Below are 27,705 nucleotides of genomic sequence, written 5' to 3'. Positions count from 1 at the left end.
TTTTCCTTGTTTTTTTTCCCCACAGCTTTCTGCTCTAATCTGCTTTCCAAAGTAAAGCCATAGGTCACATTTCACTGCTCTGGTCTTTGGCTTTTCAGATTAAGGGATGAAGGGGTCAGGTTCTTTTCAGTGGTGCACAGTGATAGGACAAAGAACAGGTACAAACTGGAGCCTAGGAGACTCCACCTCAACACAAGGAGAAACTTCTTTGGTGTGAGGGTGCTGGAGCCCCGGAGCAGGCTGCCCAGGGGGTTTGTGGAGTCTGCTTCTCTGGAGAGATTCCAAACCCACCTGAATGTACTCCTGTGTGCCCTGCCCTGGGTGATCCTGCTCTGGCAGGGGGTTGGACTGGATGATCTCTGGAGGTCCCTACCAACCCCTACCATTCTGTGATTCATAATTCTATGATCTGAAGTTTTTGATGGCATCAAGATCCAGATCCAGAATCTTGCCTGCACTCTGCTCAAGGCAGGGCAATGTGCATTTGTGTTTCTGAGATCCTGGATGTGCTGACAAAGCACCTGAGCAGCTGGATTCACTTTGGGACACTGTGCTGGTGTCATTTTACCTGTGTGGGTACACTTTAGTAGCCTGGGAACAAATCTGACATGCTGGAAGGCAGGGCCTGGCAGGATCTAAGACTGTTTAAGAAAGCATTTCTTACAGGAGCTTGGGCTATGTTTCCTGCTCAGTCCAGCTCTTATCCACAGTTTGGTTCTGATGAGGAATATAACAAGGCTGGGAGGCAGGCCAATGGCTTCCAGAGGTATGATTTTCAGGGTAAGATCTTTTTCAGTATAGGCTGCAACTGTTCCCCAATTTTCCTTGCAGTGGTCAAAGGAGGATGGTGTAGGTCAGCAGGTCAGTGGGAAAAAGGACTTGCAATGAAGCTAAATTCTCCATGTGTCAGTAGCTCTTCCAAGATCTCCCTCCAGGCCCACTTCCCACTGAGATGAATCTCCGTTTACACATGCAGTGACTTCTGGCTGTATTTCACAGGTGAAATAAACAACTCCCTCTTCTTCAAGCGCCTCACGATGAGCCTGGCAAGCAGTGGCACTCAGCCCTGCCCTGAGGCTATGAAAAGCATTGGTAAGGGAAGGTTCAGCTGTGGGTGGGGATGAACAGAGCAGTTTGCCAGCAGGAGTCTTGCTCTTGTGAAAAATAAGGGTAGGATGTGCCACTGTCCTGGCACAAAGCTTGGTGACATCTGAGGCAATGGTGGAGCCACAGCTCACACAGGGTAGTTCATCTTGGAGAAAAGAGTCTGAGTTGCAGCAGGTCTGAGCAAGTTTCAGTGAAGCTTGATAGTTTTTCAGAAGGCTGCCAGGCTTTTGCACAAACAACTAAGACAACATTTGTTTCAATCATATTTTGACAGGACAAGGAGGAGTGCAAAACTATGTTCTTTCTGGAGTGCCAAATGACAAATAACCCCATCCCCTTTACCAAGCTTTGCCAATAGCTACTGTGCACAGCCTGGGACTGGAAAGGCACCATCATAACAAGAACCAAACAGTTAAATAAACACATGGATAAAGAAGAGAGACTCTCAAGGCAGCTAACAGATGAAAGACTCCCTAGCTAAGGACTGTACCTCTGCAGCCAGTCTTTTCTTTTGTTCTCCAACTGCTTCCACTCCAGGGCTGCAGGGGCTTGCTGGTAGCTGCCCAAAGCACTCCTTGCACACGCGATTGTGGCGGCTGTTGTCTGCCAGAGCCTTGAACTCGGAGCATTTTGCACAGATCACCTGTATTGGGAAGATGCTTTATTAGCCATCATCCAAAGACAGGGCCTCACAGAACCGTTGCTACTGAAGGAAAACCCAGAAGCCAGCGTGGCCAGTAGAACATCTCCCTCACTTACCATCATTCCTAATCACTATCTGTGATGCCACGCTTGTGTCCCCACACCTCCAACTCAAGCAGACACCTGATGCCTTCTGGGAAATACAGCAGCAGCATGCAAGAATGCTTTGCTTTTCTTAGAAGCCTTTAGGAGCCAAGCAGGGCTGAATTTGACCAGGCAATTAGTGCTTTTTAATGCCAACCATGAAACGGTCTGGGGGGGCGGGATGTGCAGAGCAAAGGGGGCTGATGATTCCTCATCAGCTAGGCAGTGCAGCCTGACAGAAGGGAGAACCCAAATGCTACTGACCATTTTAAGAACATTGTCCAATGTACCATCCATTAACAACTCTGCCTGAAGCCAAATGAACAACTTTGGACTCCTTTCCTCAGCTGCCAAGGGCACACAGTGACACAAGTCCCACAAAACTAGCACATGCGAAGAGTGATGGATCTGCAGCTCTAGAACCTGTCTTTAAGCTTAAAATCTGTCTCTCCTACTTGCTGCTGCACAGCTGCTTCAGGGAGAGCAACTGCCCTGCTGCTGCAAGGCAGGGCAGCCAGCCCAGTCTCACACCCCTTGTGGATTTACTGCCCAGTGGCACAGCAGGAACAGTCCCCAGGCATAGGTATGTGCTATTGTTTGCTGCAGTACAAGTTCATAATTACTAGAGGAAGACAACTGCCTTCATTCAGCAGGCATTAAGCAAAGCAGCACTCTCAGGTGGCATTTTTAGTAGCACAACCCTCTGTCCTTGAGACAAACCAGCTCCTGTAATTTGAATGCCATTGCCCATCACAAAACATCACCAAGCCAACAGCCCTTTAACAGTTCATTATTAATAATGCAATTCTTCTTACCTCTCTGTCCATGGAAGGAAATTAGCATTTAATGTCTTTAACAACACTGAGCCTGGCAGTGGAACATGGTAAAGCTCCAGAAATACATTTAATGATTTTAGTAATTAACTAATAAAAGCAAACCCAGAAGACAGGCAATCCCAACTCCAGTGCCAAAGTGTCTCCTTCACAGCAGTATTATCTCAATTGTTGAGACTGAAGTTTCTTCAAATATCTCAACTTTCTCTTCAGCTGAAAATTGATCTCCACTTAAAATGAATCTAAATACCTTGTTCTGTACTAGCTGAACACTGAATGGTGCAACTGAAGTCACAAGAGGCAGGTTTCAAAGTGGTGGTGGGTTGAAAATTCCACCTCCCCCAACATTAAATTTTGCCAGACCAGCTCAGTTGGAAGCAAAATGGAGCTGTATTTACAAGCAAAGCTCCACTCTACAATGGGATGCAATGAATAGGTACAAAATACACAGGACTTACAAAATTTACAGTTAATAAACAGCACAAGAAGCCCCCTGGACAAAACCCAGGAGAGCTAATAGCTTCTCCCTCCCTGCCCCCTCCTTACCCGCCCTGTACACAAAGGGACAAGAGAAAAGAGCAGAGAGAAGTTGTTGTTAATCCCAGTCACAACAAAGCAGTGCAGCCAAAGTCAAGCAGAAGCCAGTTAGACTCTCCCGGAGCAAAGCAGCCAAAAGAGAGACAGATTGTTTTGCACAACTAGTTTAAGTCCATCATCTCTCCAAAGGGATTGTTTAGAATGACCATGATTTTCTTTCTTTACACCCAGGAGTGATTTATTTACATTTTACCACTCTTCTGTTCTAGATCTGTGAAAAAAATTTGAAGACATAGCCTAAAACTATCACACAAGTCCTGCTACAGGAATCTGTCTAATCTTGGCTGTGGTTGTGATGTTCAGAAATAAATTGAGAATTAAGCTGTCAGGGAATGGCACTGGGGAGGGGGTGGCTAAATGCCTTCAGCCATTTGGCCTTGAATCTCCAGGACTCATTTTTAATTGTTTTTTTTTTTTAGTTTTCCAGCAGGAAGAAACTGCTTTGGGGCAAGGAATTCTTGACAGCTCTGCTTGAGGGAAAGAACAGCCCATCCGTCTTTAATACTGTATGTTCAGCTGTTCCTACAAGGAAGAGGGTGTATCACAGTATCGCCAAGGTTGGAAGGGACCTCGAGGATCATCGAGTCCAACCTGTCACCACAGACCTCGTGACTAGACCATGGCACCAAGTGCCACATCCAGTCCCCTCTTGAACACCTCCAGGGATGGAGTCAACACCTCCAGGGATGGTGACTCCACCACCTCCCTGGGCAGCACATTCCAATGACGAATGACTCTCTCGGTGAAGAACTTTCTCCTCACCTCCAGCCTAAACTTCCCCTGGCACAGCTTGAGACTGTGTCCCCTTGTTCTGGTGCTGGTTGCCTGGAAGAAGAGACCAACCCCTTCCTGGCTACAACCATCTTTCAGGTAGTTGTAGAGGGCAAGGAGGTCACCCTGAGCCTCCTCTTCTCCAGGCTACACAATCCCAGCTCCCTCAGCCTCTCCTCACAGGGCTGTGCTCAGGGCCTCTCCCCAGCCTTGTTGCCCTTCTCTGGACACGTTCAAGTGTCTCGATGTCCTTCTGAAACTGAGGGGCCCAGAACTGGACACAGTACTCAAGGTGCGGAGTGAAGAAGGCTGTCAGAAGGTCATCCTGTTCCTGCAAACACAACAGGGGGGACAACTCTCTCCCCCAGGAAAAGCACCACCTTTCCTTTCATCCACTGCGGCACGGTGTTCCCATTTAATAAAGTCCAGACTAAGCCTCTCACACCTCTTGCTCTGTTTTCCCCAACTGGCAGAGAGTAGAGCAAGTGGAAGGACCTGTCATGAATCTGCCAGTTCCTGAACTGAAAAAATAAAGACTTCTCCTCAACATTCTCTGGGGAGGGACCTAAAGAGCTGCATGGGCTGTGATACTTACTGCCCCGCACTGCTTACAGTGGTGCCGCCTCTTAGTGATGGAGTTGAAGCTCTCGCTGCAGCTCTTGCAGGCCTGCTTCTCCTTCTCACGCTTGGACTTGGAAGACTTCCTGCAGGAGTCACTCTGAAAAGAAAAGCACAATTGTGTGATTTCTTTTTTCAAATTAAAATAGAAAAGACAACAAAATACTTCAGAGAGTTCTGTTGACAAAGATCCTCCTGGGGCTTCACACCACTGTAGAGCAGAATTCACATCAGCTCTGCTGACAGCCCACAGCTGGACAGCGATTCAGCCATGGGGTGTTTCTGGGAGGCATTCTGTAGTCTTGGATTGCTAAAGCAAATTACTCAAGTCCCTCTCTGCCTACTTCTGCCCTTACTGCCACTGAGTGACCTCATCTCACTGTTGGGAAGGAGGAAAAGAACTTGGCTTGGGGCAAGTGTGGCTGACAAGGCTGACCTGAAAGGACATTGTGGAAAGGCTGGTGCTGGTCTCTTCTCACAGGTAATTAGTGATGGAACAAGAGGGAATGGTCTCAAGCTGCAGCAGGGCAGGGTGAGACTGGACAGTAGGAAACATTTTTTCCCAGCAGGATTGGTCAGGCACTGGCACAGACTGCCCAGGGAGGTGGTAGAGTCACCAACCCTGGCTGTGTTTCAAGGTTGTTTGGATGTGGTGCTTGGGGCTCTGGTTTAGGGGTGACCCTTGTAGAGTAGGGTTAATGGTTGGAGTTGGTGATCCTGAGGGTCTCTTCCAAGCTGGACATTTCTGTGATTCTGTGAACTGACAACATGGGCTTCGATCCTCTGGCACTCAGCTCTGCTGCAATGGGACCTGCTTAATGTTGGTGACTTTGGGAGTGTGTTGTAACCTCTTCTGTTCAGGGACAGTAAATGAAAATTTAGGGTAAAACAGCTTGACTGAAGAATTGAACAGTGCTGGCAGAGGATTTTTGCACCATCCAATTTCAAATGCTTAATTTAGGAGTTTCCTTAGGCTCCCTCCTAGCCCAAGCTTCTCAGGAAAATGGAGACACCTCAGACACCTGCTACCAACTGCCCTTGCCAAGAGGTGCTTTCCATCAGCTGTCGAGATAGCCAAGCGCTCAAGCTGCCACCTAAAGTCACTCAGTAAACCAAAGGGTACAACTATCTGATCAACAAGACAGATATGCAGATCACAAAGCCTCCCACAAGGCTTCAGGTAAAGCCTCTGCTTTGTTTTCTTTTTAAAGAAATACTGTTCCTCCCTCCCAGTGAGGGTGGCTACGTGCCAGGGAATAGCAGCTCCGCAGGGGTAAGCCTGGGGCACCCACAGCCCAGCAGCATCTGCATGGAGATTCAAGGCTCATGGAAGCGGCTGCATTGTGCTCCTCTTTCATGAGAAGAGTTCTGATAACTCTCTTCATTTCATTTAACAAACTAAGGTTTCATTTAGAAACCTTTCCTCCAAGTCCAAAGAGCAGAAGTACTTTACAATTATTCAGAAAACAAACCAAGTGAAGCTCAGGCTCACTGCAGGTTACACAGCCTCTGGATTCCCTGACAACCTCCCCTTCCCTTTAAACCACTCCTGCCTACTAAGTCAGAGCTTAAGTCCACTTGAAAGTGAACAATTCCTCTTCTTCAGAGCCTTTATTTAACACCAGGATGTGGGGGTGGGAGGAAAGGCAGCAGCACCTACCATTAGCAGAGGCTGCTCAAGGGTCACCGGGCAGGTGTCACGGCACCAGGGAAATCCTGACATTCACCCTGAGGCCTCACATTAGTGCTTATGACTAACATGCAGAAGTCTCTAATACAGGTTTTCAGGTCAATTTATTAAAAAATATCACACCAGATTTTGTAAATTGACAGCACTCTCCCTTCTCTGAGCTCCAAGTCCCTATCCTGCTTCAGTCCCTTCCCTGGCTGCAGAGGAAGTGCACATTGTCCTTCGGCAGAGCTATTGGACCCACCCTGCCTTGTAATGGCATTACACAACACACCCACAACTAATTACTTCTAATTAGCTGGGATCTTTCAATTTCATTATCTTGGCTACAGTTGCAATAATGTTTCCAACTCCCATGCAAGCCCAGAGGAGTTCTGCAGTGCTGCTGGGTGAAGCAGACTCACAGGACGGGTGTCCCCATGTCCGTGCATGCCGGCTGTGGTCCATGCCCACGGATCGAAGCTCTCTCACACACATCAGCTGAGTGCTGCATTGCACTTGGCTTGGGAGAATCCAGATGTAACCAGTCTGCCATTGAATTACACCAACTGAATAATGCCTTGGGTGAACCACTGGCAAAAACGTTCCTTTCAGACTCTGTTAGACCCCTCCAAGTAAGGAACATAATTGAGGCAATTCAAAACAGCTTTTACTGATTAGCAGCAATCTACAGAGTCACTTATTTATTCATATCATATGCATTGGCTAATGCCAGGCATTTCTCACCCTGATTTTCATGCTAATGCCATTTAATCTTTTAGAAGAGTGATTTTCCTTCCACTGGCCAGGGATGGATTCCCCTCAAGTTGTCAGAGCAAAGCATTCCTGCATTAGTCAACCTTTTTTTAACTTTTTTCTCCCTTTTCTTTTTAATAGTTGCTTATAGCATAACAAACCTTTTCACTCGTGATAATACCAATTCCCAGTGCCACTGGAACAGCAAGAGCATAAATGAAAGCACCACATAGCCTTGAGAGCTGAAAGACAGTCTGGAGGAATGCTAAACAAAATGAGCTTTGGCTTTGAAGTGATACCCACACATCTGAGGGCAAAAATGCTGGTGTTCCTCTACCAGCACGTGAAGGGGACTGCTGCATGCTGAAACTGGTTAATTTGATTTCTACTCCAAGAGCAATTTCCAGCATCACCCAGAGGCATTTTGCAGCAACACAGATGAGGCTCAAGTTGAATACTTCCTCTAATGGATCTTGCATTTACTTCCTCCTTGGTGTGAAACAGTCTGGACGCTGTCCACTGTCAGATGTCCATGACTCATGTATTGACAATGGAAAGCAAGCAGAGAGGGCATCGAAGCAAGCAAGATTTATTCTGGCTGCTCATGGCTTGGCTGAGCAATGCTCTGCTGCATACAGCACTGGCTGGATAGGCCCAAAGAGTGGTGGTCAAAGGAGTTAAATCCAGCTGGGGTCACCAGTGGTGTCCCTCAGGGCTCAGTGTGGAGACCACTTCTGTTTAACATCTTTGTTGCTGATCTTGATAAGGACAGAGTGGATCAGCACGAAGTTCTCCCATGGCACCAAGTCAGGTGGCAGTGTTGATCTGCAGGAGGGGAGGGAGGCTCTGCAGAGGGACTTGGAGAGATTGGATCCATGGCCAGCATCACCAGGGTGAGCTCCAACAAAGCCAAGCGCCAGGTCCTGCACCTGGGGCACAACATTAGTGATGGAACAAGAGGGAATGGCCTCAAGCTGCAGCAGGGCAGGGTGAGACTGCACAGTAGGAAGCATTTTTTCCCAGCAGGATTGGTCAGGCACTGGCACAGACTGCCCAGGGAGGTGGTGGAGTCACCAATCCTGGCTGTGTTTCAAGGTTGTTTGGATGTGGTGCTTGGGGCTACGGTTTAGGGGTGACCCCTGTAGAGTAGGGTTAATGTTTGGAGCTGGTGATCCTGAGGGTCTCTTCCAGCCTGAGTGTTTCTGTGACAACTACAGATGAGCTTTTATGTCAGACCATTAACCTGTGCTGTAGTGGACAACAAGCACTTAACACTAGCTTTATCAATCAAAAGGGCCCTGTCTGAAGAGGTCTTCAAGTCTCTGATGAATACCTGCAATGGTTCATGGTATTCCTCATTGTAAGAGTTGTAAGAAAAGATAACGAGGATGAAAATGCATTTTCTTTATGACTTGGCAAATTCCAACAAGCAATTACAGTGTTGTTACTTAAGTGCTGACTGTGAAAGACTGAAGGAGCTCTTTGCTCTCCATTCCTGTGAAAACCATGAGCCTGCTGCACAGGGGCTCAGAAACTGCCCTTGCTATGCTTTACACAGCACTCAGACAGAGAGCTTGTTGCAGAAAACAAGGAGCTGCATCATAACTGACAAACCCTGCCTAGGACACATAAAAGTGACTGCTACACTGCAACTATGTATTTCATGAAACAAGCAGCATTATTCACCTGTATTTATGTATGCTAAGAGGAAGGCTAATTCCAAGCTGCCCTAGCTCCAGCTGGAAGACCTTGTTACAAATGTACTTGAACAGTTGTCCTATTTCTCATTTCTTTCTTTTCCTTTCTTTTTTCCCCTGGTGTACAGCTCAGCTTTGCAGCTGGCAAACCTGACAGGAGAAAGAAATTGCATAAATTCAGTCCATAACCAGGATCTACAGGACTGGACTGTTTGGACAACTCATTTGCTTTTACTCTACAGCTGCACACAACTCTCTAACCCTTGACAGTTTCCTCCAGCTTTAAGATTTTGGTGGAAAAAGAGCATATACCCCAATGAAAAGTGCAACTGATGTATAGAGCTAAGTGACTGCACGGTGAAGGCCTTTGGCCTGCCTGCTTCGAAAGGCAGAAATCACAGTGAACCACTGGAGACTCCACCTGCTTCTGAAAGGCAACAAAAAAGGGCTGAGAGGAACAACTAGAAAACCACTGGGCTCAGGAAACCTTTCTCTTAGAGCAGCCAGCAGATGATCCTTCCTGCAGTAGCTTTTCATAGCCTTTCACTTTTGCTACCAAGTAACGCTGAAGAAGGCCCAGAAGACTCTTCAAGAGACTCAGAACCAGCACAGGAAGATGTTGGTTTGCTGACCACCACTACCACCAAGTGGTTTGCATGTGGAAGCTGTTAAGCACTAATCCACTTGCTGGTGCACTCACAGAGCTGTTCCTGAAGCAAAGTTATACCACAGAATCAAGAGCTGCTGAGCTAACCTCTGAACTCCCTGCCCGTGCTGCCCTTCGCCGCTCGCAGCAGGACAAGATCCCAGAACCAACGCTAGGCAGTTCTGGGGATTTTTACCTTTGTGGTTTTGATCAATCCCATTTCTATTTCTGTCTCAGAGATTAAATTTTTCTTCAAACAAACAACTTTAGGAACTGTGTTCAGGACTTGTGTGCCATGCAAATCACTGACAGCTACTTCAAACCTGCTAAATAGATGTATGTATGTACATTTTTAACATACATTTCTCTGTGAAACAAGGCCAGCAGAAGTTTCCACGTGCTTGGTTTCAAATCCTGTATCAAACAGCTTTTTCACTAACCAGCTAGCTCTCTCTGGCAATGAGAACTAAAGGATCAGGGGCACCAATTGCAAAGCTGACTACAAATCAGTGGACAAATAATAAACAGCAAGGAGCACACTCACTGCAAACACTTGGGCTTAATGAACTCTTGCTTGTATAGCTCAGGTTGCTGCCACTGCTCAGGGATACTCTGGAAAATCTAGCAGGAAGTTACAAGCTTGCTAGAACAGCCCTTTGCTACTAAAGGTCACGCTAATACACAACATCCCATAGCATGGCTCAGCAGACCAGGGATTTTTTTGGTGGTTATTTCCTCTTGTTGGACCTATTTTTCCTAGACTCAGCCAACCTGAAGGCATTTCATGAAAATCTGTTACTCTCAGAATCCATTTTGGAAGGCAAAGATAAGAATGCTACAAAATAGACCTCACTAAGAACTCAGAATCACAGAAACATTCAGGTTGGAAGAGACCCTCAGGATCACCAAGTCCAACCACTGACCGTATTCTACAAGGATCACCCCTAAACCATATCCTTAAGCACCACATCCAAACAACCTTGAAACACAGCCAGGGTTGGTGACTGTACCACTTCCCTGGGCTGCCTGACCAATCATGCTTGGAAAAAATGCTTCCTACTGTCCAGTCTCACCCTGCCCTGCTGCAGCTTGAGGCTATTCCCTCTTGTTCTATCACTGACTACCAGCACCAACCTCTTCACAACCTTCTTTCAGAGAGCTGTAGAGAAGCTCTGGTTTGACTCAGCAGCAGTTACAGACATTGTATAGGGCAAACCCACACAAATACATCTCACTTTTTCAGCAACCAATCACTTACAGGCCAGAGATGCACCCAGTGCTATCATCTCCTCCTTGCTATTGACAGAGACACGAAGAGCACAGTACAGAAAAAGTGTTCATCAAAGCTTGGTGCTGGAGAGGAAGTCTGGAGTGTGACAGTATTGACCAGCCAGGTTTCCCTGTCTCTCTTTTCCCTCTTTCCCCAGGTAGCTTCCCACCAGAACTCAAACAAACATACCAAAACCACAAAACTGATGCTAGAGATGTAGCAATCAGCTTCCCTCCAGCTAGGGGCCTCACAACCATCCCCACACACACCTTCAGCATGTATCTGGAACAGGATAATTCAAGTTCACTGATGGTATACACTCTGCAAGCAGCTGTGGGTATAACTTAGCCAAGAAGTTAAGGACAGAACAGTTGCAGCAACAGCCAGCAGAAGACAAAGCCACAAACTGAACACTCTCTGATACAAAAGAAATGCAACCTGTCCCCTCCCCCTCTTCCCTCCTGCCTTCCTATTAGCTCCAAATTACTTACCCCTCCGAATGCACCAGCACCATCTGCTCCTGGCATTGATTCCACCGAGCTGGTGCTTGCTATCTGAGGGAAACAGAATGACACAGACCCATGTGAGCATGGACATTCTTCTTAAAACAGATCAAACACTGCAGAAGGAAACATTTACTTTTAGTCCCTCAACTATTTGCTTGTGCATGCACTTTAAATGCACATGTACAAGACACCCTCAAATGCTGGCTGGGCTCTGCAGTGGGTGACTTTAGAGATGAGGCTGTGTTTTGCTGCAAGGTGCCAGTTCCCCAGCAGCACTGCAGGAAGCAAATGGCCAGGTTTGGAATGACAGCGCTACGCTGGGGCAAGTGCTCTGTACAGCCAGTGGGTTCTGAGGAGCAAGTGGTAGTTACTCCATTCAAACAGTACTCAGCTCAGTTCCTCTGAACTGCAATACATCAGTCAATGCAAACTGGCATCTCCATCCATCTATTCAACACATTCAGCACATCTCTATGCACTCAGTACATACAGAGAGTAACTAACAAGCTTTTCTCCACCAAAATCCCAGGCTGTGTCCTAAAAGGAAAACCATCTCAGCCATCACTAGCTCACAGGCAGCTTGCTAGCTTACAGCAGGCTCTCCAAGTGTTAGACTTGTGCTCATGTCTCCTGTTACTCTGACAGATGATTCTCCCTTGGTGGAGCAGACACCATCTCGTATTTCAAGGTTATCCAAATCTCCAGTGCATTTTGGCACTCTAGCTCCATTCCACTTGAAAGCAAAAAGGTTTAACCTCTGTTGCTAGAAACAACCTCCACTGCAGCTCTGAGTGAGCAGCCAAATCGAAGAGCTATTCATTCAGCTACCTGCTTGTATACTGATGCAATCAACTGACTGAGGAGAACACCAAAGGAACAAACGCATGCCCTGGGGCTAGGACTGCACCACTCCCGCTCACTTCCTCAGGGAATGCAACTTCAGCAGAGGAATACAACTTCAAATCCAGTCAACTACTTGGGCCTCTGCAAGAACCCAGCAACCCTGAAGTCTTCACAACACCTCTTTCCCAGTCCTATGGAAAGGGGAGATCCTAATCGACTCAGGTACTTAGATCCCTCTGCCTAGTAAAAGGAGATCTGTGTGCTGTGACACAGGATCTAGGAAAGGAAATGAAAAATACAGAGAGGAATTGGGGTCTGAAGGAGATATTCAGAAGACCCCCAGCAAGCTGAGGGACCAAATTTCTCTAGTTGCCTGTTACAGTCTCTGTGTCCTTATTTGCAATAATGTGCCCAAACCCAGACACTCTCTGCTCTATCTGGGAAAGGTTTCAAAAAGTGTTTCTGCCCTTGATGTGACCATCACCAGTCAGTGTGTGAGATCTGCTATGGAGGAAGACAGATACCACACACTTGTCAGAACCACCCCAGAGCTAGGGGGAGGAACAGAAATGGGGGTAGGAAATGATGACATCACAGGGTCTAAAAGTCATGACTTAGCCAAAAGAAGCACCCCCAGGTCTCAGATCTAAGGGATGCCACTTCCACACAGCTGAGCACTTCGCAGCACTTTCTATTGCCAGCCTTGTAACAACGCACAGACTGAGTTCTTCCCCTATACCATGAGCCTCCAGCTCTTCTGAGACCCGGCAGTGGTAAAAAAGATCCTTGTCTTCAGGAGTATTTTTAGATGGCACTGAAAAAAACCCTTTCACATAGCCTTGAAATGCTGCAGATGAAAATAGAAAACAGGGAAATGAGTGTCCTCTGTCTGAAGGAACTGAGCCACAAAGAGACCTTGCAGCTTCTGAAAAGGCTTCTTTAAAAGACCACTGCTACAGTCCCCCTGCAGAGGACAGACAAGCAGCGACTCCCAGTATTCACTTCCTGACAAGGGGGAGTTTATTAATTGCTGCAAATTATAGCACAGGCATAATTATTGTAATTTCTTCCTCTAAAGCACACTGCCCAGTGTTCCAGACAATAGCAAGGGTGGAGGATGCTGCCTACAGCAGCATATTGTTGCTGCTAGGAATGCTCTCAGTGCCTGTCCAGTTTTCCTTACACAGCTACCATCAGCTCTTTGTAACTGACAGCCATATCTGCCCTATGCAGGCATGACATCACTTCTCCAAGCTGATCATCTAGAGGAACTACTCTGCTGAAAATGCAGGTTGGCATTCAGGCATAAGAGAAAAAAAAAATCAGGGTGCATACTGCCTTAATAGCCCAGCCAGGATACCCAGGGCTCTGCTCTGCTTGACATCTATGGACCAGTAGAGCATGAGCAGTGCTACTCAAGCACTGCAGAAGCAAACTCCAGTGGCATTTACAAAGCAAGGTAACAATAAAGCAGCTGAGCAGGCACTGTGACTTAACTGGACAGCAACAGGATCCTAGGCTCTGCTCTCAGTTTAACTAGTCCTGGGATGAAGGAATATCTACTATCTGTCCTGAGCCCCCTGGGAAACCAGTCAGATAAAAATCTACCACAGCTCAGTCACTGAACCAGATCTGGGAACTCAGAGGTTTCCAAAGTGGTTAGGTACAAAAACAAGAAGAAAAGTTTAGAAGGGGGCACAGGAAAGGGAAGATAAAAAAGTTGTCAAATTTAATTTCTGCAGATTTTTTCTCTCCCTGTGCTCCAAGATCTACCATGTTTGACCACTGACATCATCACCACCTAGGCAGCGCTGCACAAACGTCCCTCTCCTGGGCCCCCTCTCCTCTTTAGCTTCCAGCAAATGACTGTTGCCAAGGTTACTGCCAACATTTTCAAGGCAAATGAGGAGATGTTGTTCTCATGCTCAGGTGACTACTTCCAAAGCAGAGCTCTCAGCAAGCAGCAGCCAGAGAAGCCCACTGCTGCTGGAGAGAAGTGAATGAACCTGCTGGCAGGTGCAGCTGGCTAGTGTTCCCTCTGAAACAGTCACTCTCTAAGGCTGTACAACTCAGGCAGTGAAGAATGCAGCAGCAGTGTTCATTGCTGTGGCTGAGTACTAGACTGAGGTGGGCAGGGGGGTCCCAAAGCCAGGCAAACCTGAGGGAAAGCAGAGAGACCCACTAGGAGATGAGCTTGGGAGCCCTTGAGAGCACCAGTGCCCAGCCCCTTCTCCTGGCATAAGGAGAAACACCTGCAGGTGTGCCCAGGCTGACCATCTGCTTGCCAAGTGGCTGAGCACAAGAAACAGTCACAAGGCCACACAACATTAGAGCAGCTGAGATGGGGGTTCATGGGTGGTTTCCAAGTGATGTTCCTGCAGCAGGCACCACTGAGGAAGAGGCACCTTGAACCCTGGTGACCCAAGGAAAGCAGGACTCCACTTCATCCTCCACTGTCTAACATCACCATCAAAACCAGATGCAGAGCTTTAACACCTCTGAACACCCATGAGCAAGGCTCACATGGGAAGCTTCACCAACATCATGCAGGGAATAGCACAAAAAGGAAAGAAGTGTGGCTGTAGTGGGTGAGTCTCTTTGTAGGGCACTGAAGCACCTATCTGCCAACCCAACAAGGAATCACAAGTGGTCTGCTGCCTCCTGGGAGCTACAATCCAAGATACTGCTGAGAGGATGCCACAGCTTTTTAAGAGCACCAACTACTACCCACTGCTATGCTTCCATGGGGGCAAAATCCAAAAGGACTGTAAAGTCCTGGGGGTGCAAGTGAAAAACCTTGGTGCCCATGTTATCTTCTCCTCCATTTTAGCAGTCAGAGGAAGGAGAAGTCAATGACATACCGATGATGACAATCAACTCCTGGCAGCTGGGGCTGTCACAAGGGGGTTGGATTTTACCACAAAGGCACATCCTTTCAGGACTGTAATTGTTATGGAGGGATGGAAGCCACCTGTCTCAAAGAGGTGAAGGAATCTTTGGCAGCAGGCTGGCCAACTTGGTGAGGGGAGCTTTGAACTGAAGGACTTGGGGGGCAGGGTTGAAGATGACAGCGCTCATGCCTTCTCAATCCAGCCAGGGAATAAGCCAGGCCAGCCAGAGCAGCAACAAATGTTCCTTAGCAGCCATCCAAGAGGTGAGTCAAACGGCCAAGGGTGTGGACAACCGTGGTGGATGCTCTTGTACCCTCCAGGGAAACCTTCTTACTCAACTGCCCCTCTGAGATGCCTGTACAGCAATGCATGCAGCATGGGTGGAGAACAGGAAGAACTAGAGGTGTGGGTGCAGGTGCAGGACCATGGTCTCATGGAGACACAGTGGGGTGGCTCACATGGCTGGAAAGCTGTCATGGATGGCTATGGAGTTTTGAGGAAAGTCAGGCCAGCAAGGTGAGGTGGTGGAGCTGCTCTTTATGTGAAAGAGCAACTGGAATGTAACAACCTCTGCCTAGGGGAGGACAAGGAATGTGCTGAAAACTTATGGGCAGGCTAATATGGCTGACACTGTAGTGGGGGGTTTACTACAGACCATAAGGCCAAGAAGTGGAGGAGGCCTTCTATGGACAGTTAAAAGAGGCCTCATGTTCACATGCCCCCATTCTCACTGGGGACAGTCACCCTGGAGTTTGCAGGAAAGACAACACAGCGAGGCACGTGTAGTCCAGGAGGCTCCCGCAGGGCCGCGATGAGGACCTTGTAATGTAAGGGGAAGGGGAGCCAACAAGGAGAGGGGTACTGCTGGACCAGGTGCTAAGGAGCAAAGAAGGTTTGGCTGGAAATGTGAAGGCTGAGGCAGCCTTTGCTGTGGTGACCATGAGATGGTGGAGTTCAGGATTGTGTGAGGAAGCAGCAGGGTAGTCAGTAGGATTGCAGCCCTAGACTTCAGGAGAGACAACTTTGGCCTCTTCAGAGTCCTCCTTGGAAGAGCCCATGGGTTAAGACTCTATCAGGTAAGGAGAGTCTGGTTAATATGCAAGCAGCACTTCTTCCAAGCTCAAGATGGATGCACCCTCATGAGTAGGAAATCAAGCAAAGGAGGCAGGAGACCTCCATGGATGAGCAAGAGTCTTCTAGAAAAACTCCAACGGAAGGAAGCTTACAATCTGTGGAGAAAGAAACTGCTCACTTGGGAGGGATATAGGAATGGAGTACAGGAGTATATAGGGATGAAATGAGGAAAGCTAATGGCCTCTTACAACTAAGTCTGCCACAGGAAGTAAAAGAGGAGAAGAAGAAGGGCTTCTTCAAGTACATCAGTAGGAAAAGGAAGCCTACAGAAAATGTGGGTCCACTAATGAATGAGGTAGGAGCCCTGATGACAGAGAATACAGAGAAGGCAGAGTTACTGAACACCTTTTTGCTTGAGTCTTCAGTACTAAGCCCAGCCCTGGGGAATCCCAGTCCCTGAAAGTAAGAGAGAAAGTCTCTCTCAGTCAAGGAGGATTGGGTTAGAGGTCATCTGGACAAGCTGGACACCCATAAATCCATGGACCCTGACGGGATGCATCCACAAGCACTGATGGATCTGGCTTGGAGAACAGGAGAGGCCTCAGGGCTAGAAGAAAGCCAATGTCATTCTGACCTTCCAAAAGGGCAGGAAGGAGGACCCAGGTTAACTACTGGCCAGTCAGCTCATTCTGGAAGTCATCTCTATGTGGGCAGAACAGAAGATTGTCAGTAGCAGTCAGCATGGATCCACCAAGAGAAAATTCTGTTTGAGCAATGTGATGGCCTTCTCTGATGGTGTGATCAGCTGAGTAGGTAAGAGGAGAGCAGTGGATGTTGTCTGCCTTGACGTCAGCTGCGTCTCGGACAGTCTCCCAGAACAGGGAGAAGCTTAGGAAGTGGGGGTCAGATGAGTGGACAGTGAGGTGGATTGGAAACTGGCTGAACAACAGGGCTCAGAGGATTGTGATTACCTGAGCAGAGTCTAGTTGGAGGCTGTGGCCTGTTGTGATCCCCACATGTCAGGACTGGCTCCAGTTGTGTTAAACATCTTTGTCAGCAATCTGGATGCAGGGATTGAGTGTACTCTCAGTCAGTGGCCTACAGGTTGAGGGAGGTTGCCCTCCCTCTCTGCTCTGCCCTGGTGAACCTGAACTACTGGGTCCAGGTCTGGGCTCCCCAGTTCAAGAGTCTGTGAATTAGTAGAGACAGTCCAGTGGGGAGCCATGAAGCTGCTGAGGGGCCTGGAGCATCTCTGTGAGGAGCAAAGGATGAGAGCTCTGGGGCTGTTGAGCCTGGAGAAGAGCAGCCCCAGAGGGGAGGTGAGCAATGCTCAGCAAGAGCTAAAGGGTGGGAGGCGAGAGGATGGGGCCAGACTCTTGTCAGTGGTGCCCAGAGACAGGACAAGGGGCAGTGGGCACAAACTGGAACCCAGGAGGTTCCATCTGAACATGAGGAGAAACTTCTTTGGCGTGAGGGTGCTGGAGGCCTGGAGCAGGCTGCCCAGAGAGGTTGTGGAGTCTCCTGCTCTGGAGAGATTCCAACCCCCCCTGGCCATTGTGATTCTGGGCAAGCTGCTGTGGGTGCCCTGCTAGAGCAGGGGGGTTGGATTGGACGATCTCCAGAGGTCTGACCCCTACCATGCTGGAATTCTTTGGCTCTGATGTTTAAGATCCTTTTCAAATGCATCAATTGCCTTTCAACCCTTTTTTTTTTTTAATTGTTAAGAAAATAAGAAAAAAGAAATAGAATATATCTCTGTGGAGATGGGGAAAGGTAATGACCAGCCAGCCACTCAGCACACTGAGGAATCACACCTGCTGTGGCTAATAGTCACCAGTCTGGGAAACAGGACCAGTAAATCTCTTGCACTGAATTACTCTGGGTGATTTATTCCATACCTGCATGCTTGAGTAACTGTGACTGCTATGCTTCTGAGAGCCAGAGAAATGGAGCTCACTGTACTATAATGTAATAGAAACATCAAGAGCAATATCACTGTATTTTAAAATGAGCTGTGTTAGACTAGTTTAATTACTGGTGAAACAGGGAGTGAAGCACTGATACTTACTGAGGAATCAGGAAGATGCTCCTCCTCTTGAGAAAAAGAGCTGTTGAAAGCTCTGAAGGTCTCACTGTTCTGTTTGTGCTTCTCAATTGTTGCTTGAATGACCTGAGACATAAATTCCAGCAGAGAAGAGAGGAGTCACAAAGAAGCCTTGGAAAAAATCACCTCACAGGAAAATGGAGAGTATGAAATGGGAACTTAAAAAGCTGACTAGCAGTGGTGGGGTCAACTCACTAACTAAAGCTAAAGACTGCTAGCTGTATGAAGTCAGACTGCCAGAATACACAGGGCTAATCTCTGAGGGCTCAGACTTTGCCCCAGTGAGCTTGATGACTGCAGGAAATGGGAACCTACTCAAAATCCCTGTACACTGCCTGGAGCCACTGGGGCAGCAGTGGGACCCTGAGTGTGGCTTCACATTTCTCCATCAGCAGCTCTCCCAGACTGGACTACACAGCTTCCTCACACAGCTGCAATCCTTCAGAACCCCAACAAAGATCGTTCCAAGACCAGAAGGTGCTGCCTGCATGGTAATTTCCACCCATACCAGAATTGCTTTGTGTTTACCTGAATCCACTCCCTCTTCTCCTCTTCTGTCCTGTTAACACAAAAGAGAAATACAGAAAACATCATCATTTACTTCCAGTATCTTCACTAAACTCTGTTCACATCTTTACAGCTTTACATCCATCATGACTTTAGCTTTGTATTCACTATAAATGTCATTACTCATTACTGACCTCATTTATTACCAAGCAAATGTCAAAAGTGTTTGAATTATCAATCCAAACAATTAGTAATTGTAGGTGGAACCCACAAGCACTACTATAAACACTCCAGGCATGCAGAAGAGCCCTCTACATGGCACTTTACCACTGACTTAGGACACCTTAGGTCTTTACACCCTCTCTTGTATATAAGTGAGTTGCAAGTCTCTGATGCTCATCTCCATGTAGGAAAGCTGCCTCATACTAGCACAGATAGATCAAGCACCATACCTGGCCTGCAGTTCCAGTGATCTCTTTCTCCCTGTTATCAAGAATGTGTGAGTCACGTTTGGCTTGGCAATTTCCTGGACCTGTGAAAAGAACAGGTCAGTTTCTTACTAGCACTGCCCTCAACCACTGGTGATGACTTACAAATCTTATCCATACTTTGAAATGCTTAGCTGGAAGGGTCACTCAGAGCACAGTACACCAGGGAGACAAAACAAAGGATTGTTTCCTTAATTATTCATCACACCCAGCTTGTGAATCTGCATCACCAGCAGAGGAGTGAAAAGGTGACTTCTATCAGCCAGGTGACAAGGGAAGGCTTTCAGTCAAGGCATGTCCAGAGTCACCATTCAGATGACTTCTGCATATTAATTACAGAAGCATTAAAAGGAAAAAGAAACCTGAAAGTGGGGTTTAGACTTTAGTTACATCTCTACATGCCTATGCTGTTACATTTTTAGGTTGAGAGGGGATCTGCTGCTACTTGAGCAGGGAAAGCAGAGATGCAAACCTGCAGTCCTGCAATGTCCATCTTCTCCCGAACGCTGAACTTCTGTCCAATCAGCCTCAGCTTTGGCACGCAGTAGAGCACCATGCTGTTGAACTGTGAGGAGGGAAGACTGTAAGCAAAGGGATTATGTGCTGGACAGACACTGCACCCTGACAGGGCCCCTGTGCTTTACTCTAAAATGCACTCCTGGGAAGGGATTTAAGCAGCAAGCTAGGCTCACATGTTGTTACTTGAAAGGAGTGAACAGCCAGACCCACGGACAGTCACTTCCCCCTTCCTTCTCTCTCTGGTACCAGTTTGAGCACCCTGAAAGCAAATGGGAGCCACTGTCTCCATGTCAGGGTGAGCTGGCCACCGTATGCAGCAAAGCACAGCTGGAAATGCACCTTGTTGGGTGCTTTGGAAAAGCACAGCCTCTGAGGAGGAAGCTGAGAAAGGCTCCTCTGGGCCTGAGGAGCCATCAGCAAAGGCACAAGAGTGGAAGAAGGAAGAAAATCCTCAGGAAAAAGATGTAGAGAAAGCTGCTGCTCAGAGGAGTAGCTGGGCCCAGGTGGTGAATGGGTTTGTATCTGAGACCAGGGAGATGGGAAAGAAAGGCAGAAAGGTACCACTGCACAGCAACCCTCTGCAAACAGGGGAGCACCAAAAGCACTCACCAGGAACAAATACCTATCCTGTGCTGTGCCATTCTTGGCTGACAGCTTCTGAATGTGTCCTTCTTTGATGAGCTCGTTGGCTGGGTTAACAATATCCTCCTCACCCCCCAGCCGCTCGTAGACTTCCAGCAGCTTGTGCATCTTCTCCTGCAAGGACAAAACCCCAGCAGCCTAAATAAAAGCCTTCTGCTTGGTGTGCTACTCAGAGGGTTTGTGTGGTATTTGTAAATAAGCAGGAAGGAAAGCAGCCTTTCCCTTCTGCTCTAGCTTTGCATTTTCAAAAGTTAATGACCACCTGCTCCACACTACTCAGTACTCTCCTCGCTTTGAAACATCACTCAGGAATGCCTGCCCTTGGCAACACTTGAATGGCTCCAGTTTGATGGCATGTGGAGATTTATCCACTTGGTACTTGAGAATATTCCTATTCAAAAATAAATATGTATGTCTAGGAGAAATGGCATCAGGCCCTGTACAACCAGTGCCCAAGATGGAGAGCAGTACATTTCCAAACGGTTTTCTGGTTTGAATGTATTAAATGAGCTTCTACCCTGCACTTCCAACTAGGATAGCATTCCTCAGCCTCTGAGAGCTTTCACCTCCTGCACTGATGCTGATACCAGGGCAGGTAGGTGGGTCTCCCCCAGGAAGCATGGCCATATTCTGCATTTCTCAGCTAAGGCTGACACCTCAGCTCTGTGGGAACGCTGCAGCCCTAACAAAAATGAAACGCTACCTCAGAAACTGGCCAGGGCAAAGCGTTTCAAATACAGCCTGAACCTCAGCAGCCAGCCCGATCATTTGCCAGGATCATTCACAAAACCATTACTCTCTACTTTTCAGCAAAGCACTGTTCCTACTTTATACTGTCACCTAAATGTTGATGTCCCTGTACACAGCATTCAAAGGGATGAAGGCAACTTGTTCCCACACTTGCAGCTGCTACTGCAAGTGCAGCACTGCAGCAGCTTTAAGGAGCCCAAGTAAGCAAGGCGTGGAAACCTTGCTACTGAGCTACAGCATTTGGGAAGGTTTGGCTTTCAACTACAGGCTGGACTGATGCATTCCAAACAGCACTGCCAGCCAGTGGTCTATGCAATCACGCCCAAATATGTGCCCAAAGCACAGCTCTGAATCATCCCTCTACCTCTCTAAACTGGAATGTCAGGCCTTGAGACACTTTGCCTACCTCCACTTGAGAATTTGCACCACAGATACACATCACATTGGTTCCTGTCCTAATCAATTCTTCCAGCCAACCATTAGACAAATGAACAAGCAAGAAAACAACCAAAACACTGAAGAAAACCCAGGCAAACCCAGCCCATTAAAATAAACACACTGCAAAACCCAGCGGAAGGCAGGGAAGGATGTGGACTGAAAACAACTAAGCAAATCCCCTAAGCCCCAGAAGGCAGGAGACTGAGGAGATGAGCAAGGCATCCCAGCAATTTAAAACCAAAACAACCAACCCCAGAGAACTCAGCAAACAGTTTTGTCTAGAGGAGAAACTAGAACACTAAGAGTCAACCTAAAACCTGAGGGACAACTGCACTGCTAGAAAAAGTCAGATTTGGAAGTGTGATTTCCTTCTTCTGCTACCCCAGAAAAGGAGGAAGCAGGCAACAATTAATTCAGACCTCCACTGCCTTTTGGAGATTTTGCTGCAGCCCCTGCTCTCCTTGGTTTGGCTCTGAGCTCACCCAGCTGTTCCTGCTGTGCTGGGGGCTCTGCAGGGGTACAGGGTGGTGCTGCTGGCACGTTGGACTGCTCCCCAGTAACCCTCACATACTGCCCACAGCACACCCACAGCACCTCCTGCTCAGACAGGTGGGCTGGGAAACCACAAGGTCTAACCTGAGATTCCTGCTCATGGATTTCTGCTGCTCAGGCAAAACCTATTAATTACAGAGGAACGTGGAGCAGGAAGGTGCCCTGATTAGAGGCTCCAGGCTCTTACCAACAATAAGGCAATGTGGGTGAGAGGGCTGAGGAGGAACCATCTACAGAGATGCCTAAGGCCAAGCAGTCCCCACCAAGTATAAGGACCAGCACCATACAGAAAAAGAGAAGGGTTATAGCTGTTGGAGACTCTCTCCTGAGGGGAACAGAGGGACCCATATGTTGTCCTGACCCATCCCATAGAGAGTCTCCTGCCCACCTGGGGCCTGGGTAAGGGACATCACCAGTAGGCTACCCAAGCTAATCCAGCCTCTGACTATTACCCATTGCTGGTGATCCAAGCTGGAAGCTATGAGATCGATAAAAAGGGCACCAGGACAATTGAAAAGGAATGCAAGGCCCTTGGACTATTGGTTGATGGGGCAGGAGATCAAGTGGTGTTCTGCTCAGTTCCCTCAGTGGCAGGGGTGCACACTGAGAGGAACAGGGGAACCCAGGCCATCAACAATTGGCTCAGGGGATGCACCTGACCTGCTGGACCTAGATGGGCTGAATCTATCTAGACAGGACGAGAGTTGGCAGGGCTCATTGGGAGGGCTTTAAACTAGGTCTGAAGGGAGTGGGTGAGGAAACCAGTCTCTCTGGAGAGGAGAGAGAGGGACATGAACTAGAGTTAGATGAGAAATCAGCAGCCCAGCTGCAGTGCAGGCACACCAATGCACACAGTGTGGGTAACAAACAAGAGGAACTGGAAGTCTTGGTCCACCAGGAGGACTATGATATAGTTGCCATTACAGAAACATGGTGGGATGATTCACACAACTGGAGCACTGCACTGGGGGGTTACAAGCTCTTTAGGAGAGACAGGGGAGGGAGAAGAGGAGGAGGGGTGGCTCTGTGCATTAGGGAATAACTAGATGCTGCAGAACTTGAGGTTGAGGATGAAAGGGTTGAGTGCCTGTGGGTTAAGATCAGAGGGAGGCCTAACAAAACTGACATCCTGGTTGGAGTCTGTTATAAACCACCCAACCAGGATGAGGGGGCAGATGAAATATTCTACAGGCAACTGGAGGCTGTCTCAAGATCATCAGATCTTGTCCTTGTGGGCGACTTTAACCTGCCAGGCATCTGCTGGGAGCTTAACTCAGCAGAGAGGAGGCAGTCCAGAAGGTTCCTAGAGCACATGGAGGACAGCTTCCTGATGCAGCTGTTAAGTGAGCCTACCAGGGGTCAGGCTCTGCTTGACCTGCTGCTCTCCAATAGAGAAGGGCTGGTGGGAGATGGGATGGCAGGAGGCTGTCTAGGGTGCAGCCACCATGAGATAGTGGAGTTCTCAACATGCAGGGAAATAAGGAGGAGCAATTACAGAATCCTCACTTTGGACTTCCTGAGGGCAGACTGCAGCTTGTTTAAGCAACTAATCTGGAGAGTCCCCTGGGTAGCAGCCCTTGAGAACAAAGGGCTCCAGGACAGTTGGACCTACTTCAAGTAGGAGCTCTTGAAGGCACAGGAACAGGCTGTGCCCACGAGCTGAGAGATGAGCTGAGGGGAAGGCTCTGGGCCTGGATGGGCAAGCAGCTCTTGCAGGGATTAAGGGAAAAAAAGAGGAAATATCTCCTTTGGAAAGGGAAGAGGCAGCTCATGATATGCTTGAGGATGTTGTTAGGTCATGTAGGAGAAACATCAGAGAGGCAAAAGCCCAGTTAGAACTCAAGCAGCACACTGCTGTGAAAGACAACAAAAAGCATTTTCATAAATACATTAATGCTAAAAAGAGGGCAAGAAGAACCTGCACTCCTTATTGGACCTGGGGGGGAACATTCTGCCCTGTGCTCAGCACTGGTTAGGCCACACCTGGAGTCCTGTGTCCAGTTCTGGGCCTCTCAGTTTAAGAAGGACATTGAGACTCTTGAAGGTGTCCAGAGAAGGGCAACAAAGCTGGGGAGGTGTCTGGAGCACAGCCCTGTGAGGAGAGGCTGAGGGAGCTGGGGTTGCTTAACCTGGAGAAGAGGAGGCTCAGGGGAGACCTTATTGCTGTCTACAACTACCTGAAGGGAGGCTGTAGCCAGGTGGGGGTTGGTCTCTTCTCCCAGGCACCCAGCACCAGAACAAGAGGACACAGTCTCAAGCTGTGCCAGGGGAGGTTTAGGCTGGAGGTGAGGAGAAAGTTCCTCACAGAGTGTTGTTGGCCATTGGAATGTGTTGCCTAGGGAGGTGGTGGAGTCATCATCCCTGGGGGTGTTCAAGAGGGGACTGGATGTGGCACTTGGTGCCATGGTCTAGTAGTCATGAGGTCTTGGGGGACAGGTTGGACTCGATGATCTTTGAGGTCTTTTCCAGCCTTTTCTATTAGGTTTCTGCTTACCAACAGGAAAAGCATCCAAGACAGAGAGCAACTAGCTGGTGGCTCCACACTCCTGCTGTGGAGATGATGCACACAGTCCCTAGAGGAACAGCTACTGAAGGCCCCAGATCAGAATAACTTCCACTGAAACACAACCTGGTGAAGAGACGACGCTGGACTCAAACAGAAACAGATGGTTTCAAAACTGACTTTCACTGAGCCACACTGAAAACAGACATCAGCTGGCTGCTTCCCTGCAGCAGCCACAGGAAGTGTGGCCTCACAGTGTCCCTGTCAGACAGGAGAAGGAAGCTGGGGTCTGATCTGGAAGGGCATTCAAAGCTTGTATCCAAACTGAGCAGTGAGCACTAAGCTGGGTCTGCAGCCTTTCAGACCTCTTGGATACAAAAGCTGCTGCTGAGGCACTTGGGTGCACAAAGGAGCTAACACCTGTAGCTCTAAAGTCCACTTCTTTCAATGGCAATGCACTGGCTGCTCTGTGAGAACCTCTGAACACTCAAACTCCCCCCAGTCTCAGACTGCCCCCTGCTATAGCTTGCCCAAGCTACTGACACGTGCTCACCATGCAAGGGGCTGAAATCCACCCAAACAAACCTCCAGCAGGACTGCAGCAATAGGGGGAAAACCTGCAAGGATAGCTTATGACACCTAACTGGAGTACTCCAAATAAAAATCAAATACTGAGCTTTATGAAGACCTCCTTGTGGAACCACTGTGTCCTTAAGAACAAGGAAAGTAAAGTTCAGCCCCAGCACCCCATGCTAACACCATGCAACAGCACCATTTAGGATAAAGAGGACTCCAATAGCCAACTGATGTTTAAAGCTTAACTCATTGCATTTGAAAATTCTCCCCAGCCCACTTGACTGTGCCTCCTGCACTGGGGAAGCAGTGGCTGAGCCAAGGGCTTCAGCAGAAGCCAGCCCCACTTTGCAGTGCCCACTCACCATCTTGCGGATGGCTGCGTTCGAATGGTTTGCTGCCGTAGATATGAGCTCCAACGACTCTGCAAGAAAGGAGCAACAGTTAGGCATGCTCTGGATTGTAGCTCTTCATAGCACCTTGGAGGGGGGGTTTCATCTCTCTGATTAGTGTTTTTCCTGCAGAACTCTGCTGCAGAAGCAAGGTCTGCATTTTTTCCTTCCATAATCACAGAATGTTAGGGGTCAGACCTTGAAGGATCCTCCAGTCCAACCCCCCTGCCAGAGCAGGAGCACCTAGAGCAGGTCACACAGGGACACATCCAGGCAGGTTTGGAGTATCTCTAGAGAGGGAGACTCTACAACCTGCCCTGGGCAGCCTGTTCCAGGGCTCTGTCACCCTCACATCAGGCTGGATGTGAGGAGGAGGTTCTTCACCATGAGAGTGGTGAAACCCTGGAATGGGTTGTCCAGGGAGGTGGTCGAGGCCCCGTCCCTGGGGGTGTTTAAGAGCAGGCTGGATGAGGCTCTGTCCAGCCTGATCTAGTGTGGGGTGTCCCTGCCCATGGCAGGGGGGTTGGAACTAGATGATCCTTGTGGTCCCTTCCAACCCTGAATGAAACTATGAAACTATGAAACTATGAAAATATTCTTCCTCCTGTTTCCATGGAGCTTCCTCTGCCTCAGCTTCCACCACTGCCCCTTGTGCTGACATTGGGCAGCACCCAGCAGAGCCTGGCTCCAAGCTCTGGGCACTTACCCTGCACATCTTTATCAACAGCAATGAAGTCACCTCTCAGGCTTCTTCTCAAGCTACAGAGCCCCAGCTCCCTCCTAACCCAGGCCTCGTGTGCTTACAGCAGCACACACCCTGTTTTGACCCTAGAGACCAGCTGCAGGCCACCTCTGGTTTCACGGCTCATGAAGCCCAGCTTGCTTTCCTAGGCAAGCCATTTCTTCCTCCATCTGCTGTCAGGATGACCTCCTGCATTTGTCCTTGGCTATACAATAGATTAAATAAGAATGTCAGATGTTCCACCACTACAAACTTCAACATTTTGCCATTTATTTGCCCAAGTCCCCTTCACTGACACACCAACCCTTCTCTTCTCTAACCTCTACTCCAAATCCCTTTGTGCTGTCTTTGGCAATCATTTCCTTATTCAGGTGTCCATTGCTAGCCCAGCCCTAGCTGTATGTATCTGAACACAGAAAGAAAAAGCTCTCCAGGATTTTCTGGTGCTCATTAGACAAAGAAGAGTTCAGGTGTACTTTCAGCATCTTTCCTGTCTGGAGACTCCTCTGGAAGTTTCTTCAAATAGTCCTTTAGGAGAAGCTCGTAGCGGGGAATTCTCTGCACCGGTTCAAGCATGTGATGCTGCAGTGTCAGATTGCCACACACCTCCTGTTTCTGCAAGGGAGAGAAAACAGACACTGAAAAACAACAATTAAAAATGACCATTCCCACACAGTTAGAGGGAGACAACTTCACAGACTCAGAGAGTCAGTTAGGTTAGAAAAGACCCTTAAGATCATCAAGTTGAACTGTAAACCAGACTCCACCACTGTCCTGGGCAGCCTCTTCCAGGGCTTGACAACCCTTTTGGTGCAGACATTTTTCCTCATGTCCAATCAAAACCTCCCCTGGTGCAACCTGAGAATACTTCCTCTTGTTCTGTCACTGGTTACTTGGGAGAAGAGACCAACCTGCCTCTAGCCTCCTTTCACAGGATTGTAGAGAGCAATGAAGTCTTCCCTCAGCATCCTCCCCTCCAGGCTGAACAATCCTAGTCCCCTCAGCAGCTCCTCAGCAGACCTGTGCTCTAGACCCTTCACCGGTTTCACTGCCCTTCTCCAGCACCTCAGTGTCTTTCTTGAAGCGTGGTGCCCAAAACTGAACTCAGTATATGAGGTGGTGTGGGACCTCACCAGTGCAGGGAGACAATTCCTTCCCTAGCCCTGCTGGTCACACCATTGCTGATGCAGGTCAGGAGACTGTTGGCCCTCCTGGACTCTGCTGATTAGCCAAAGCCTGCCTGCTGGAAGCCCCAGGTGCCAGCTCTGATGACTCCCTCTTTACTCCGCCAACAAATGCTAAGTCTGTCATTTCAGAGATTGATAGAATGGTTTGGGCTGGAAGAGACACTGAAGATCATCCAGTTCCAAATCTTCTGCCATAGGCAGGGACACCTCCCACTAGCCCAGGTTCTCCAAGGCCTCATTGAAG

General features: G+C 48.4%; 1 protein-coding gene across 2 annotated transcripts in view; it reads right to left on the bottom strand.

The window, feature by feature from the left end:
- FGD3 (FYVE, RhoGEF and PH domain containing 3) overlaps positions 1–27,705 on the bottom strand; it is a 119,051-nt gene that overhangs the window by 9,099 nt on the left and 82,247 nt on the right. For both annotated transcript variants that reach the window (XM_068162579.1, XM_068162580.1), the window contains exons 8-17: positions 26,751–26,889; positions 25,506–25,564; positions 20,292–20,438; positions 19,636–19,728; positions 19,128–19,207; positions 18,697–18,727; positions 18,133–18,234; positions 11,242–11,304; positions 4,690–4,812; positions 1,598–1,750 (exon numbers count right to left, since the gene is read on the bottom strand). In XM_068162579.1, coding sequence (XP_068018680.1) covers positions 1,598–1,750; positions 4,690–4,812; positions 11,242–11,304; positions 18,133–18,234; positions 18,697–18,727; positions 19,128–19,207; positions 19,636–19,728; positions 20,292–20,438; positions 25,506–25,564; positions 26,751–26,889 — 990 coding nt within the window. The remainder of the gene's footprint in view (positions 1–1,597; positions 1,751–4,689; positions 4,813–11,241; positions 11,305–18,132; positions 18,235–18,696; positions 18,728–19,127; positions 19,208–19,635; positions 19,729–20,291; positions 20,439–25,505; positions 25,565–26,750; positions 26,890–27,705) is intronic.

This window comes from Melanerpes formicivorus, unplaced genomic scaffold, assembly GCF_026170545.1.
Source record: "Melanerpes formicivorus ecotype bairdi unplaced genomic scaffold, bMelFor1.0.p_v2 SCAF_66, whole genome shotgun sequence".
Lineage (NCBI taxonomy): Eukaryota > Metazoa > Chordata > Aves > Piciformes > Picidae > Melanerpes > Melanerpes formicivorus.
Note: the sequence above shows the minus strand (reverse complement) of the source record. Positions and strands in the feature narration are given on the sequence as shown.